Raw genomic sequence first — 15,095 nt, 5'->3', positions numbered from 1 at the left:
TAAGTAAGATCTTTTAAAAAAAAAAATCACAGTTTTATAGACCCATACCTGAATTTGGTACAAATCCCCAATATACCAATAAGTCAATATGCCAATAAGATGTAGATCATTCTAAATCCAGCAGGTAAAGGAAGTCTCACAGCCTCTCTGACACCAGGAATTATAGTTAAAAGTAAATATCATCTATTTCTGTGTCTGCACTTGGAAGATTGCCATTTCAAGAAAAGGCAAGTTCTTGGACCTAGAAGGAAATGGCTTAAAGAGAAATAAAACAAGATATATTGAAACATATTACAGTAAATAATAACCTCCATAGAGTGGCAAAAGTTAAATATAAAACAGTTGTGGGTTCAATGAGTTAAGGAATAAGAATTCAAAAAAGAGCTTTTTGAAGAGAAGTTAGGGAATTTTAAAGTATAAAATTAAGACAGGTTTATTTCCCTTCAAAAAAAAAAAAAAAAAAAACCAAAAGAACAAAACCCAAAGCTTAAAGTTTTTTATGTTCTTGCAGTGTTATGTTGATGGTGATCCTTTGCCACTTGGCACTGCACTTCTAAATTTTAGATATATTGGGTTTTTTTAAATCTCTTTAAAAATACATTACTGACTTTAATCAAAAGTAGGTCAGCATAATGTTTACTACACTATATGGTTCTCTTTGAAACACAAGCCCTAGTAATTCTAATGGAAAAAAAAAAGATTTGATGCTTTTTTATTTGAGGTGAATATAAATAGAAAGTGAACTTAGGACTATCTTCTTTGTCTCTACCAAATAGAAAGAAACAAATATACCCTTCCAAATGCCTTAAATGACTTTTAGACTTTTAAATACATCCATACATTGCCTTTATTTTTTTTAAAGATTTTATTTATTTATTTGACAGACAGAGATCACAAGTAGGCAGAGGGGCAAGCAGAGCAAGGGCACGGGAAGCAGGCTCCCTGCAGAGAGCCCGATGTGGGACTCCATCCCAGGACTCTGGGACCATGACCTGAGCTGAAGGCAGAGGCTTTAACCCACTGAACCAACTAGGCGCCCCCGTACATTGTTTTTATACAAGTTAGTCTTTTTATGACCATAACCCAGCTAAACTACTGGCAAGTGGGAGTAGACCTTTCTAATGCAATCTACAATCCTCTACACATTCCTCTTAAATTAAGAAAAGTTCACCTTCATAAATATTAAGCTATAAAGTTACTATCAAGAATTCAGTTTTTCTGCACTTATTGCAGTGAAAAATCATAATGTATAGAATTACTGATCACCCTAAGCTAATGTAATGTTATATATGAACTATATTTTGATTTAAAAAATTTAATGAAAAAATTCATGTAGTTCTTAATTTATCCCCTATAAATTAAATATAATAAAAATACATGAATGGAAGTTTACCTAATTTTCTAAAAGAAATGAGTATTTCTTTTTTTAAATGTCTTGATCGTATAATAAGTACATACAAATTTGGTCTTTCATTATACTTCATCCTTTTATCCTTCCTGTTTCCCTTTTAATAAATATGTGCTCAATGATGATTACTTACTGTTGTTATATGATGCATAATAAAAATCTATGCTCAGGAACTAGAATCCAATTATCCTTTTTTTTTTTTTAATTTACCTTAGAGAGAGGGAGAATGCGTGTAAGCAGGCGGAGGGGCAGAGGGAAAAAATCCCAAACAGATGCCCCACTCAGTGCGGAGCCAAATGTGGCATTCTATCCTGACACTGATATCATGACCTGAGCCAAAATCAAGAGTCAGGCATTAAACCAACTAAGCTACCCCCAGGCACCCCTAGCTATCCTGTTATCTAACCAAAGAGTTCCCATTAGTAGATGCAAAGGGAATAACTATGGAGCAGTGATAACAGATATTACTGAATGATCACAGAGTTTATGTCCAATAAAGCCAGATACATCCATCTTATCACCACAGCCACAACCGGCCCGTCAGGAATAGTGCTCTTTGTGAGACCTATATGCCATCCAGATAGAAAGCATTGTCATCTCACCACCATTTGCTGGGGATTTCCTCCCCAGCTCTCAGACTGTCTTAAAAATGAATTTCTAGACCAAAGGGGCTCTGTTTAACTGTGCTATATTTCTTGGTTTCAGATGGCTATACCACTGATGACATTGAGTTTTACTGGAATGGAGGAGAGGGAGCAGTAACAGGAGTTAATAAAATTGAGCTTCCTCAGTTTTCAATTGTCGACTACAAGATGGTATCCAAGAAAGTGGAGTTCACAACTGGTGAGGATATTTCCCCCAATATGAACCAGGGGTACTGTGAAATTAAAGAAGATGATTCCTACCAAATGGAAACCTGATTTTTTTTTCTTTTTTCTTTTTCTTTTCCTTTTTTTTTTCTTTTGTCTTTCTTTTTCTTTCTTTCTTTCTTTTTTTTTTTTTTTTAACTCAGGGGCATATCCACGACTGTCACTAAGTTTTCGTCTCAAGAGAAACATTGGTTACTTCATTTTGCAAACCTACATGCCTTCCACACTGATTACAATTCTGTCCTGGGTGTCTTTTTGGATCAACTACGATGCATCTGCAGCCAGAGTTGCACTAGGTAATGCAATCCCAACACTGCAGAGAGCTGGTAGGATTTAGCTTCAACCAACCAACCAACAATAGAAAATATAGGCTAGGGCTTCTCTCAGAGCAAGTCAAAGAACGAGATTACCATATTAGTCCTTGATAGTAAAGCATCTAAGTGTAAGCATTTTTAGGATGAATGTTTTACAATGCAATATCTTTTTAGCATTTTACCAAAAAAAGTCTTGGAATATACTTAATACTATTCAATACTAAACGTATAAGTGCTTCTTAGAGTCTATTTAAATTCTCATTACACTAATTTTTACCAACTTTGTGATGATTTCCTCTTTGGTCCCTGCTTTTTACAGTGAAGAACATTTACAATTCGTTATTCTCAAATGGATTTGGTAAAGCTAAACCTTGTGACTATTAACAAGCTATTAAATTGTTGGGCAATACTATCTTTCAAACATTAACTGAAGTTAACTCGTGGGGATCTGAGTTTCTATTAAATGTAGCTCATCACACTTGAATAAGGCACAGACATTCATCTACTAGATTAATGATCTGTGATCAGGATGAAATAAAAATGATTTCCTTCCTTAGGGAACAAAATACAAAATTAATCTTACCATGGTTAGGTAATTGCTGCAAGCTGAAAGGCTATATTGGAGACTCCTTGGAAAGTTAGAGTATGATATGCCTGTTTGATGATTCTGGGCATGTGTGGGTCTGCTTCATTATTTGATCCTAGAGTCCTTTCAGTTATCGCTTTCTAGGGTTTATTCTCATGCATGGGTGCTCATGAGCGTACACATACACACACACACACACACCCCACACCCCAAATATGTAACAGCATCATTTCCAGCTAAGCTAACATCCACATCGCTTCTTTTGAGATTGCTCAACTGGGTTAAATGCTCAGCACATGCTTTCACACCTAGACTAATTGTCATCTCTACAGCTAATTTCTAATGGTTGAGTAATTTCTAATGGCTCACAAAGTCAAGTTCTGGCAGCCCCTGCTCAACCTTTGAATGTTTCAAAACTAAGGAAAGCCAACCAATAGTTTGTCCCATCAGAGGTATGAATCTGCACATATTATTTGACTACGAACATAAGTACGTGTATAATAGGGTTAAAGAAAAAACAGTGGATGATGTCCACAGCAGGAAATAATAACTATCAAGGTCATGAATTGTGGTTCTCTTTACCCATCTATCCTCAAAGCTCATGATATTTTGATTAGAGACGTCATCACATAAAAATGCTGACTTAATCCTTTCTTTGAAATGTAAAATCGGTGCTATTTAAAACTTAACTAAGGAAAAAAGGCATTTAGTTTCTAACCCTTCTTGCCTAAAAATTTAAACCAAGGAGTAGAAAGAGAAGTGTGATTGGTGGATTTGTAAGTGAACTATTTCTACTAAGGACATTAGCTAGAATTATATTGGGCAAAATTTAAAATGTTATTGAAAGAAATAAGTAAGACCATTCATGACGGCATTTCGTAAGAGTGCAGCATATTTGAATTCATCACTGATCTGAACCATTTTAACTTTCTGTACAGCAATCCTGACTTCCTATTTTATCTGTTCTCCTAAAAGTTAAATAGTCAAATCAGGAAATTTGTCTAGAATAATCTGACAGGTAAATGAGTGCTCAACTCTTTTTTTCCCCCCTTTTCATTTTTTACCTCCCATTCTCTTTGCCAGCTGTCCTTTGTCTTTAACATTCATTTTAACATTTCCTGTCTTTATTTTTAAGGACTCTCATCAAATTCCAGGTTTATCTTCTCCTCTCTTTGCTTTTATTTTAAATGCCTTTGTTTAACACCTTCTTGCTTTTTTGCCCCTAGCTAGGTCATCTACAGCAAAATAATCTCAGAGTTTCTGTTTATTCAGCTATATCAGCCCTATTGTCCTCATCAAGCTGTTATGACAGTCATATAAGATGATGCATAACTGTGTTTAAAAGTGTAATATGCTATATAAATGTGTAATATTAGTATTGCAGCATGAATTATCCACATTAGGTTCCAACTTTCCTTTCACTTCTTGTTTTTCTCAATTACATTTCATCATCACTGTCATCAACACCGAATATTTTTTATTCGGCCATGCAAACATTGTATGGTTAAGAAAGTTAGTTTTTTCAAAAGATTTTTATTTATTTATTTAACAGAGAGAGAGAGATCACAAGTAGGCAGAGAGGCAGGCAGAGAGAGAGGGGGAAGCAGACTCCCTGCTGAGCAGAGAGCCCAAGGCAGGGCTAGATCTCAGGACCCTGAGATTGTGACCTGAGCCGAAGGCAGAAGCCTAACCCACTGAGCCACCCAGGTACCCCAAGAAAGCTGTTTTTAACAAAGTAGACAAAAACAGAATTTTCCTTTTGAACGTTTACAGTTTTACTCTTCTTCACAAATCCAAGTTGAATTTTTCAGGAAGTCTTTTCTTGATTCCAGATGACTAGTTCATTCTTGACTCTTGAATCAAGTAGGGGTAATATTTGAAAAATGAAAGCAACAAGATTATGTCTAAAAATAGCATAAATTAAGTTATTGATGCAAATCATGAACTTTCTTACACATTTCTTCTTTTAGAATTGTCTCACTATGAATGATATATTATCAGTATAACAATCTGTAATACTGACCTTGTGGCCTGGGTATTCTAAATATATGGAATGAAGTAGGTCTCCTCAAACTGGTAACCAGCTTTCAGTTTGGTAGTGGCTGTTGTAGGCATTGGTATCACAAGAAAGGTTTAGTAGGAAAATGAGGGAGATGCTGAGAGAAGAAAGAAGTTGTGGTGTGTAACAGAATGACAGACATTTTGACAATACACGGTAAGCATATCAATGGGATTTTGATATGCCTTTCCATTTACTTTTTTTTGCCCATGTGCATTATTTTAAAAAAAAAATGTTTTCCAACCTTCCATTAATGGTACATCCTGTTTTATGATTTGTTCATGGACTGTGTGGGTAGCCTGCAACTTTGTCTCTTAAAATGTCTACTCTTTTTGCCCAATGGTTTATGGCATTACTGCCATCACTCTGGGGCACCAGTAAGGAATTGCATCTGTCTTCTCAGTCTTTAAAGGGCAGCTTAATGAGTGCCTTCAGTAAGCCTTGTCTTTCTCTTCCATAGGAATCACCACTGTGCTGACAATGACAACCATCAGTACCCACCTCAGGGAGACATTGCCAAAGATTCCTTATGTCAAAGCGATTGATATTTACCTGATGGGTTGCTTTGTGTTTGTGTTCCTGGCTCTGCTGGAATATGCCTTTGTAAATTACATCTTCTTTGGAAAAGGCCCTCAGAAAAAGGGAGCCAGCAAACAAGACCAGAGCGCCAATGAGAAGAACAAACTGGAGATGAATAAAGTTCAGGTAACATATTAAATATTCCTAACAATATTCTTTCAAAATTTATTAGCAGCATGGTGCTCAAGGCTCCCATAACAAGGGAAAAAAGTAATTTTTCTTTAATACAGCTCAAACACCTCCTCCCTTTTATATATTTGAGAACTGAGGATTGAAGAAGTTAGATTGAATTAACATAGAGTAATAACATACCTGGACCTAAAACTCAAACCCAAGTCCATTCTTTTATTCTGAACTATATAGTTGTAAAACTGCATGCAAAAGAACAATGCCAGATTTGCTTGATAAATAAATGAGAGAACTGAAGTGGCTCAGTTCTGTTCTAAGTGGAAATAAAGAAATATGGCCCAGTGGTTATAACCACAGACTGGAATGAAACTGCCCAGCTCTGCAATTTCCTGTCTTTATAACGTCAGGCCAATCAACCTATGTGACTCATGTTACCTCTGTCCTCAGGTAATAATCCATCAAATGGAGATTATTATAGTATACCTACTTCACAGAGATGTTTTAAGGACTAGATGGGTTTTTGAAGAGCCTTATATTTGTAACAGTACCTGGAACATAGTGAGTGCTCATTATCATTATAGCTACCTAGCTCTTATCATTATATATAAGACATTGTCACTATTTTTCTTTTGCTTTTCATTGGTAGATCTTATGACCTGTGCTTATGCTGGGTAGAATTAATTAAAATTAATGCCTTTTTTTTATTCTTTAAGAACATCTCTTTTGCCTCTGCTTCTATGCCATGTTTCACTGAAATCAACTTAAAATTATGTACATTGAAACCATATCCCTATAAACTGTTTTCAAGATGGCACACAAATGACAACCCAAATAGTTGTCAACTGGTTTAGCTACTGTTCTGAACACTGGGACTACTTCTCTGAAGGAGACAAAGTTGCTGGCTCTCATAGAGTTTAGATTCTACTGTGGGAAGAGAGGCAATAAACATGTAAACATATTCAGAGGATAATTTGAGGTTGTAGTAAGTGCTATGAAGAAAGTAAAACAGAGCAATGGGTAAATAAATGATTTGGGTCAGATTCAAGGGAACAAGGAATGAAGGACAGGTGATCAGGAAGACCTCTCTGAGACATCACCACTTGATCTGAGACCTAAGTGATGAGCAGCATCAACCATGCCATGCCCATTTCAGGCAGAGGAAATGACAAGTGACAGGGATTCTGAGGAAGGAATTGCTTGATGTGGTAAAGTACCAAACTAGTGTAACAAGTGCATAGCAAGTGAGGGAGAAAATGTAGTATGAGAGGTGGTTGGAGAATCAGGCAGAAGCCAAGCTATAGATCTTCAAGATGTATCTTCATGCTCTTTAGTAGGATACCAAAACTGGACAAACACTGCCAAGTATCTAGAAAATTATGGGCAAAATACCAAACATATTCAGCCAAATGGTCAAAATCCAAAGTAACTCATTCAAATAAATTTTCACTCTTATGTGAAATATTATGCTGGATTCTATGGGAGAAGGAGGACGCATGATACTTGCCCTCAAGAATCTTCTGATCTTTCTGGAAAAGAAAATTATAGGAGGTGATTAGATCATAAAATGAAACAGGACATCACCTACCTTGAGGAGCATATCTAGAAGGAAAAGGCTTCCGTTTTCCGTTTGTAAACCATACTAGCTTTAAAAGTATGTTTAGTATACATTGGGGAAGGGAGGCGAACCATAAGAGACTATGGACTCTGAAAAACAACCTGAGGGTTTTGAAGGGTCAGGGGTGGGAGGTTGGGGGAACAGGTGGTGGGTGATGGGGAGGGCACGTTTTGCATGGAGCACTGGGTGTTGTGCAAAAAGAATGAATACTGTTACGCTGAAAAAATAAATTAAAAAAAAAATAAATTTAAAAAATCTCAATAAATAAAACAGTGGAAAATTAGAAACTAAAAAAAAAAAAAAAGTATGTTTAGTAGAAGTTCTTAAAGCTACTTCATTTCTGTTCCCATTCCAATCTCAGTTGCCTTCTAAACCAAAGCTGGTCCTCTGCATGGCTAGAAATGTGTGTTAATTGATATATCATGGAGGAAAGGCCTACATAAATAAAGTAGCATAGGTTCACTGGTAGGAAAATCCAAAGATATGAACTGGATGAGCACTCAAAGATAGGTAGACTTTGGAAAGGTATCAAGGAGAATACGTGGTCTCTCAATTGGCTCAGAAAGCAATGTACTCTAGAAAGGTAATTAAATGGAAAGCCCAAACAAACTGAAATCAAATCATTCAGATCCTTTAAAAAGATCATAAAACAAACTTTTTTTTTTCAGCGTAACAGTATTCATTATTTTTGCACAACACCCAGTGCTCCATGCAATACGTGCCCTCCCTATTACCCACCACCTGGTTCCCCCAACCTCCCACCCCCGCCCCTTCAAAACCCTCAGGTTGTTTTTCAGAGTCCATAGTCTCTTATGGTTCGCCTCCCCTTCCAATTTCCCTCAACTTCCTTCTCCTCTCCATCTCCCAATGTCCTCCATGTCATTTGTTATGCTCCACAAATAAGTGAAACCATATGATACTTGACTCTCTCTGCCTGACTTATTTCACACTCAACATAATCACTTCTAGTCCCATCCATGTTGCTACAAAAGTTGGGTATTCATCCTTTCTTTCTTTTTTTTTTTTTTAATAAACATATAATGTATTTTTATCCCCAGGGGTACAGGTCTGTGAATCGCCAGGTTTACACACTTCACAGCACTCACCATAGCACATACCCCCCCCCAATGTCCGTAACCCCCTCCCCCTCTCTCAACCCCACCTCCCCCCAGCAACCCCCAGTTTATTTTGTGAGATTAAGAGTCATTTATGGTTTGTCTCCCTCCCAATCCCATCTTGTTTCATTTATTCTTCTCCTATCCCCCTAACCCCCCCCACGTCCTCAAATCAGGGAGTTCATATGATAGTTGTCTTTCTCTGATTGACTTATTTCACTAAGCATGATATCTTCTAGTTCCATCCACGTCATCGCAAATGGCAAGATTTCATTTCTTTTGATGGCTGCATAGTATTCCATTGTGTATATATACCACATCTTCTTTATCCATTCATCTGTTGATGGACATCTAGGTTCTTTCCATAGTTTGGCTATTGTAGACATTGCTGCTATAAACATTTGGGTGCACGTGCCCCTTCGGATCACTATGTTTGTATCTTTAAGGTAAATATTCAGTAGTGCAATTGCTGGGTCATAGGGTAGTTCTATTTTCAACATTTTGAGGAACCTCCATGCTGTTTTCCAGAGTGGTTGCACCAGCTTGCATTCCCACCAACAGTGTAGGAGGGTTCCCCTTTCTCTGCATCCTCGCCAGCATCTGTCATTTTCTGACTTGTTAATTTTAGTCATTCTGACTGGTGTGAGGTGATATCTCATTGTGGTTTTGATTTGTATTTCCCTGATGCCGAGTGACGTGGAGCACTTTTTCATGTGTCTGTTGGCCATCTGGATGTCTTCTTTGCAGAAATGTCTGTTCATGTCCTCTGCCCATTTCTTGATTGGATTGTTTGTTCTTTGGGTGTTGAGTTTGCTAAGTTCCTTATAGATTTTGGCTACTAGCCTTTTATCTGATATGTCCTTTGCAAATATCTTCTCCCATTCTGTCAGTTGTCTTTTGGTTTTGTTAACTGTTTCCTTTGCTGTGCAAAAGCTTTTGATCTTGATGAAATCCCAATAGTTCATTTTTGCCCTTGCTTCCCTTGCCTTTGCCGATGTTCCTAGGAAGATGTTGCTGCGGCTGAGGTCGAAGAGGTTGCTGCCTGCATTCTCCTCAAGGATTTTGATGGATTCCTTTCTCACATTGAGGTCCTTCATCCATTTGGAGTCTATTTTCGTGTGTGGTGTAAGGAAGTGGTCCAATTTCATTTTTCTGCATGTGGCTGTCCAATTTTCCCAGCACCATTTATTGAAGAGGCTGTCTTTTTTGCATTGGATATTCTTTCCTGCTTTGTCAAAGATGAGTTGACCATAGAGTTGAGGGTCTATTTCTGGGCTCTCTATTCTGTTCCATTGATCTATGTGTCTGTTTTTGTGCCAGTACCATGCTGTCTTGATGATGACAGATTTGTAATAGAGCTTGAAGTCCGGAATTGTGATGCCACCAACTTTGGCTTTCTTTTTCAATATTCCTTTGGCTATTCGAGGTCTTTTCTGGTTCCATATAAATTTTAGGATTATTTGTTCCATTTCTTTAAAAAAATGGATGGTATTTTGATAGGGATTGCATTAAATGTGTAGATTGCTTTAGGTAGCATAGACATTTTCACAATATTTGTTCTTCCAATCCATGAGATGGAACATTTTTCCATTTCTTTGTGTCTTCCTCAATTTCTTTCATGAGTACTTTATAGTTTTCTGCATATAGATTCTTAGCCTCTTTGGTTAGGTTTATTCCTAGGTATCTTATAGTTTTGGGTGCAATTGTAAATGGGATTGACTCCTTAATTTCTCTTTCTTCTGTCTTGTTGTTGGTGTACAGAAATGCAACTGATTTCTGTGCATTGATTTTATATCCTGACACTTTACTGAATTCCTGTACAAGTTCTAGCAGTTTTGGAGTGGAGTCTTTTGGGTTTTCCACATATAGTATCATATCATCTGCGAAGAGTGATAGTTTGACTTCTTCTTTGCCGATTTGGATGCCTTTAATTTCTTTTTGTTGTCTGATTGCTGAGGCTAGGACTTCTAGTACTATGTTGAATAGCAGTGGTGATAATGGACATCCCTGTGCAGGGATGCATTCCTAGAGACATATAAACTACCACAACTGAACCAGAAAGAAATAGAAAACCTGAACAGACCCATAACCAGTAAGGAGGTTGAAACAGTCATCAAAAATCTCCAAACAAACAAAAGCCCAGGGCCAGATGGCTTCCCAGGGGAATTCTACCAAACATTTAAAGAAGGACTAATTCCTATTCTCCTGAAACTGTTCCAAAAAATAGAAATGGAAGGAAAACTTCCAAACTCATTTTATGAGACCAGCATCACCTTGATCCTAAAACCAGACAAGGATCCCACCAAAAAAGAGAACTACAGACCAATATACTTGATGAACACAGATGCAAAAATTCTCACCAAAATACTAGCCAATAGAATTCAACAGTACATTAAAAGGATTATTCACCACAATCAAGTGGGATATATTCCAGGGCTGCAGGGTTGGTTCAACATCTGCAAATCAATCAATGTGATAGAACACATTAATAAAAGAAAGAACAAGAACCATATGATACTCTCAAAACAAACTTTTTTTTTAAAGATTTTATTTATTTATTTGACAGACAGAGATCACAAGTAGACAGAGAGGCAGGCAGAGAGAGGGGGAGAACAGGCTTCCTGCCAAGCAAGGAGCCCGATGCGGGGCTCGATCCCAGGACCCTGGGATCACAACCCGAGCTGAAGCAGAGGATTTAACCCACTGAGCCACCCAGGCACCCCCATAAAACAAACTTTAACCAAACTCTGTGGCTATTGCCTTGATTCCACACCAGTTCTTTGATAAAAGAACTTTTCTAGGGTGGTATGGGACACATAAAGGCAAAAGGAAAACCTTGTATGTCATATCATACTGAGAGGTATAGTATATATTGCTCTGAAGAGGACTTAGTGACTGGAAAATAAATAAGTAAAATGTGTCTGTCTAACTGATAAGCAGGCTTTTTGACTAACATTGGACTCAAACATAGTAAGATTTCACTGGATCACAAATCAGGAAAGTCTTAGCCCAGGTAAATTTGACTCTTTAAATTTTAATCCCAGTAGAAAGCACAGAAAAATCCGCCATTTGTCAGGAGATGAAACACTTAAAGAAGATAAAAATGCATTTTTATCCGTGGACACCTGGACTAAAAACTCCACAAATGCTTTTCACAGAAACACAAAGACAAAATTATGCCAAAATTAATAAACACATCATGTTAAGACATGAAAAAGTAGTTTATATTGGACTAACCTTCCTGTGGATTAAAAATTATAAACTCTGAGCAAAAATCTATTAAAATCTGCCTGAGAACATAAAAGAACAACTAAAACCAAGCAAAAACCAAAAGAGAATCAACCCTCAAAGGAAGAAAATGACCCTGTGTGAAATCTCTATTTACATCTTTGCCCTGAGGCCTCTCCCCACCAGTCTGGGGATGTGGGCCAGCAGAACTTCAGGAAAAAAGACAAAAAACTAAAGTTTTATTGGTTTGATGAGTCAGAACATGGAGTTTGAAACTCCCAGAGCTCCTAGAAATCTTAGAAAGTGAACCACAAGAGAAACTCAGAACCTGAATATAAACTTCCCACAAATCCATCCTTGATCCCTGAACTACAAATGTACAAAATGCTAAGAAGTCTGGAAAGGAAAAATAGCTGAAAGGTTTAAAAAGAACAAAAATAAGGGATTCTCCTTGAGTCAAGGAAAAACTAAAATAGACTCAACCTAACTACACATAAAACCAAGTCACTACACATTCTAGGTGACCTATTAGTAATTTAACTGTCCATTAAAACCCAACATTCATCAGGAAAATATATTATATTTAATATATAAAAAAATTACTAGGCATGAGGGAAAACATGTTCAAGAGAAAAAATTTAGACACTAGAAACAAACTGCAAAAGTCTCGATGTTGACTTAAGAGGTAAGGACCACAATTAATAATAACTATAATTAACATATTTAGAAAGTTCATAGGAAAGAGTCAAAAACTGAAAACAACTGAAATACTCTATAATAGGCAAATGGTTTAACAAACTAGTATATTCGTAATATGGTACACAAGCCCAATAAAAAGTAATGAACTATTGATACATGCCACAACTTGAATGGATCTCAAGGCCATTATGCTGAGTGGGGAAAAAAGCCCATCATAAAAGATTATACACTGTATGATTCTATTTATATAATATGCCTGAAATAACAGAATTATAGAGATTGAAGAATAAGTTAGTCGTTGCCAGGGGTTGGTGATTGAGAGGAGGAATTGAGTGGTATTGTTTAGAAAGAAGTAGCACAAGGCAGATCTTTGCAGTGGTGGAATAGTTCTGTATCTTGTAGTGGTCGTTATGTAAATCTTCACAGGTAATAGAATTACAGAGAATTACAGAGAGCTAGATACACTTTATACCAATGTCAGTTTCCTGGGTATTAGTGAACAATAGTTAAATAAGATGTAGTCAATGGGAGAAACTGGGTGAAGGATTCATGGGACCTCTCTGTGCACTCTTTGCCACTTTCTAGGAATCTACAATAATTTCCAAATAAAAAGCTTAAAATAAAGTCCATAGGAAGAGATTAATATAATATATGAAGATATGGGGAGTTTCAGAAAAAGATTTGAAACTATGGAAAATAACCAGTGGAAATCATAGAATTGAAAAAATGCATTAGATGGTTTAGCACCAGATTCTATACAACAGAAGGAAGGATTAAAAAACAAGAATAGGGTACCTGGGTGGCTCAGTCCATTAAGCATCCAACTCTTGATTTTGGCTCACATCATGATCTCAGGGTTGTGAGAGTAAACCCCTGCTGGGCTCTGCACTGAGCATGGAACCTGCTTAAGATTCTCTCTCTCTCCCTCTGCCCCTCCCCCATCACATGCCCACACTCTAAAATAATTAAATAAAAGATTAGTGAAATTAATGTTAACATTGGCCATCTCTCAGTTTTTCCATTGCACTAGTTCTTGTCGTAAATGCTACTACCTCAAGGATGCCTTAACTGACCAAACCCACTGTTGGTTTATATTTTATACCATTGTTATTTGTCCTCACCATATCCTAATGCTTTTCCACCACAGAATTTACCACAATAGTGAATACATATTTACTTAGTTATTTTTTTAATGTCTGTCTCTCTATTAAACTGCAAGTTTCCCAAGGATTGGCATCAAAGTCCTTGTCTATTAAGTTTATTGTTCTTTACTCAGTGGCTAGAACAGAGAACAAAAAACAAAAACAATAAATAAATATTTGTTGAATGAATAAATCCTAGAGAACCCTTCTCCATTTAGGATGAGTTCTTAGATACCACCCAAGTTACTGAATGTTACATTATAATATTTTATAAGACCTTTACATATTCATAATAAGTAAGAAAAAGACTATCTATAGTCCACTTTAGTTTCTGCTCCAAACTTTCTTACCGTTTCTATCACTTTGATTTTTAATATATTTAAAGCATGATTTATATCAATCCCCACTATTCATTCTGAATGGCAGTGTCCTCTAACAGCAGATAGATATAATCTTCAATAAAAAAGCAAGTGTATTACTTCATCTGTTCACTGTATTATCTCCAGCAGTTAAGATAATAATGCCACCTGTGTGGTATTTAAGAATGTTACCCCTGGTTAAATTTTATAAAAAAATAGAAAATGATATGAGATTTTTCCTTTCCTATATTGGTTGGATGATCCTCCCCTTTCCTTTTAGATACTTGTAAACAGCTGAATTCAAATGATATATGTGCTGTGGTCCCAGACAATTTTCATTTGAGGAACCCTAATATTTGCCTTGGTACCATAGAGCACAGCGTGATGTCGTTCATTTATTACACATTACTTTTGATAGCCGTGGCTGGGCAGTCATGTCAAGGGTTATTAGTACTGAAGCGTCAGAAGGGCTTCCTTTGCCTTGATTTATATTTCCATCGGCTGCGCTGAAGCATCCTTTTATAGGAGTACAGATGCTGAATCCACACATTAGGAGAGTTTCAACCTCCAAGGTGATAAAGACTGTAGATTCATGAACCCCTCAGGCATCCTTTGAGCTAGAGATGGTATTGAGGGTTTTGAAAGATCGATTTCACAGTATAAGTAGTCTGTAAGTAAGCCACTTCTGAGCCACTTTTACACTAACCTGGAATAGACATGGTTGAGTAGGTTGGCCACATGCTTTCCCATTTGCAAATAGATTCACCTAAGGGGAGACAGTTGTATGGTAGTCTGTAATCAGGTACTGATTCAAAGTTGTTTGAAGTCATGGGGGACATCAGTAGGATCTGCCAAAAATTCACACCAAATGTGCAATTATAACCCTAACAGTTGATAAATAGAATTTCCCTTCAGAGCCAAATATTGATACTGTAATGGGGCCTCTTTTCTCTCATTCCTAGTCTCTGTAGTGTTTCATCTACAGTTTCAGAC

At 36.8% G+C, this 15,095-nt stretch overlaps 1 protein-coding gene across 1 annotated transcript in view; it reads left to right on the top strand.

Moving 5' to 3' along the window:
• GABRB1 (gamma-aminobutyric acid type A receptor subunit beta1) overlaps nucleotides 1–15,095 on the top strand; it is a 399,851-nt gene that overhangs the window by 363,939 nt on the left and 20,817 nt on the right. The window contains exons 6-8 of the mRNA XM_045997484.1: nucleotides 2,114–2,251; nucleotides 2,421–2,573; nucleotides 5,697–5,941. Of these exons, the coding sequence (XP_045853440.1) occupies nucleotides 2,114–2,251; nucleotides 2,421–2,573; nucleotides 5,697–5,941 (536 nt within the window). The remainder of the gene's footprint in view (nucleotides 1–2,113; nucleotides 2,252–2,420; nucleotides 2,574–5,696; nucleotides 5,942–15,095) is intronic.

Source organism: Meles meles, chromosome 2 (assembly GCF_922984935.1).
Source record: "Meles meles chromosome 2, mMelMel3.1 paternal haplotype, whole genome shotgun sequence".
Classification (NCBI taxonomy): domain Eukaryota; kingdom Metazoa; phylum Chordata; class Mammalia; order Carnivora; family Mustelidae; genus Meles; species Meles meles.
Note: the sequence above shows the minus strand (reverse complement) of the source record. Positions and strands in the feature narration are given on the sequence as shown.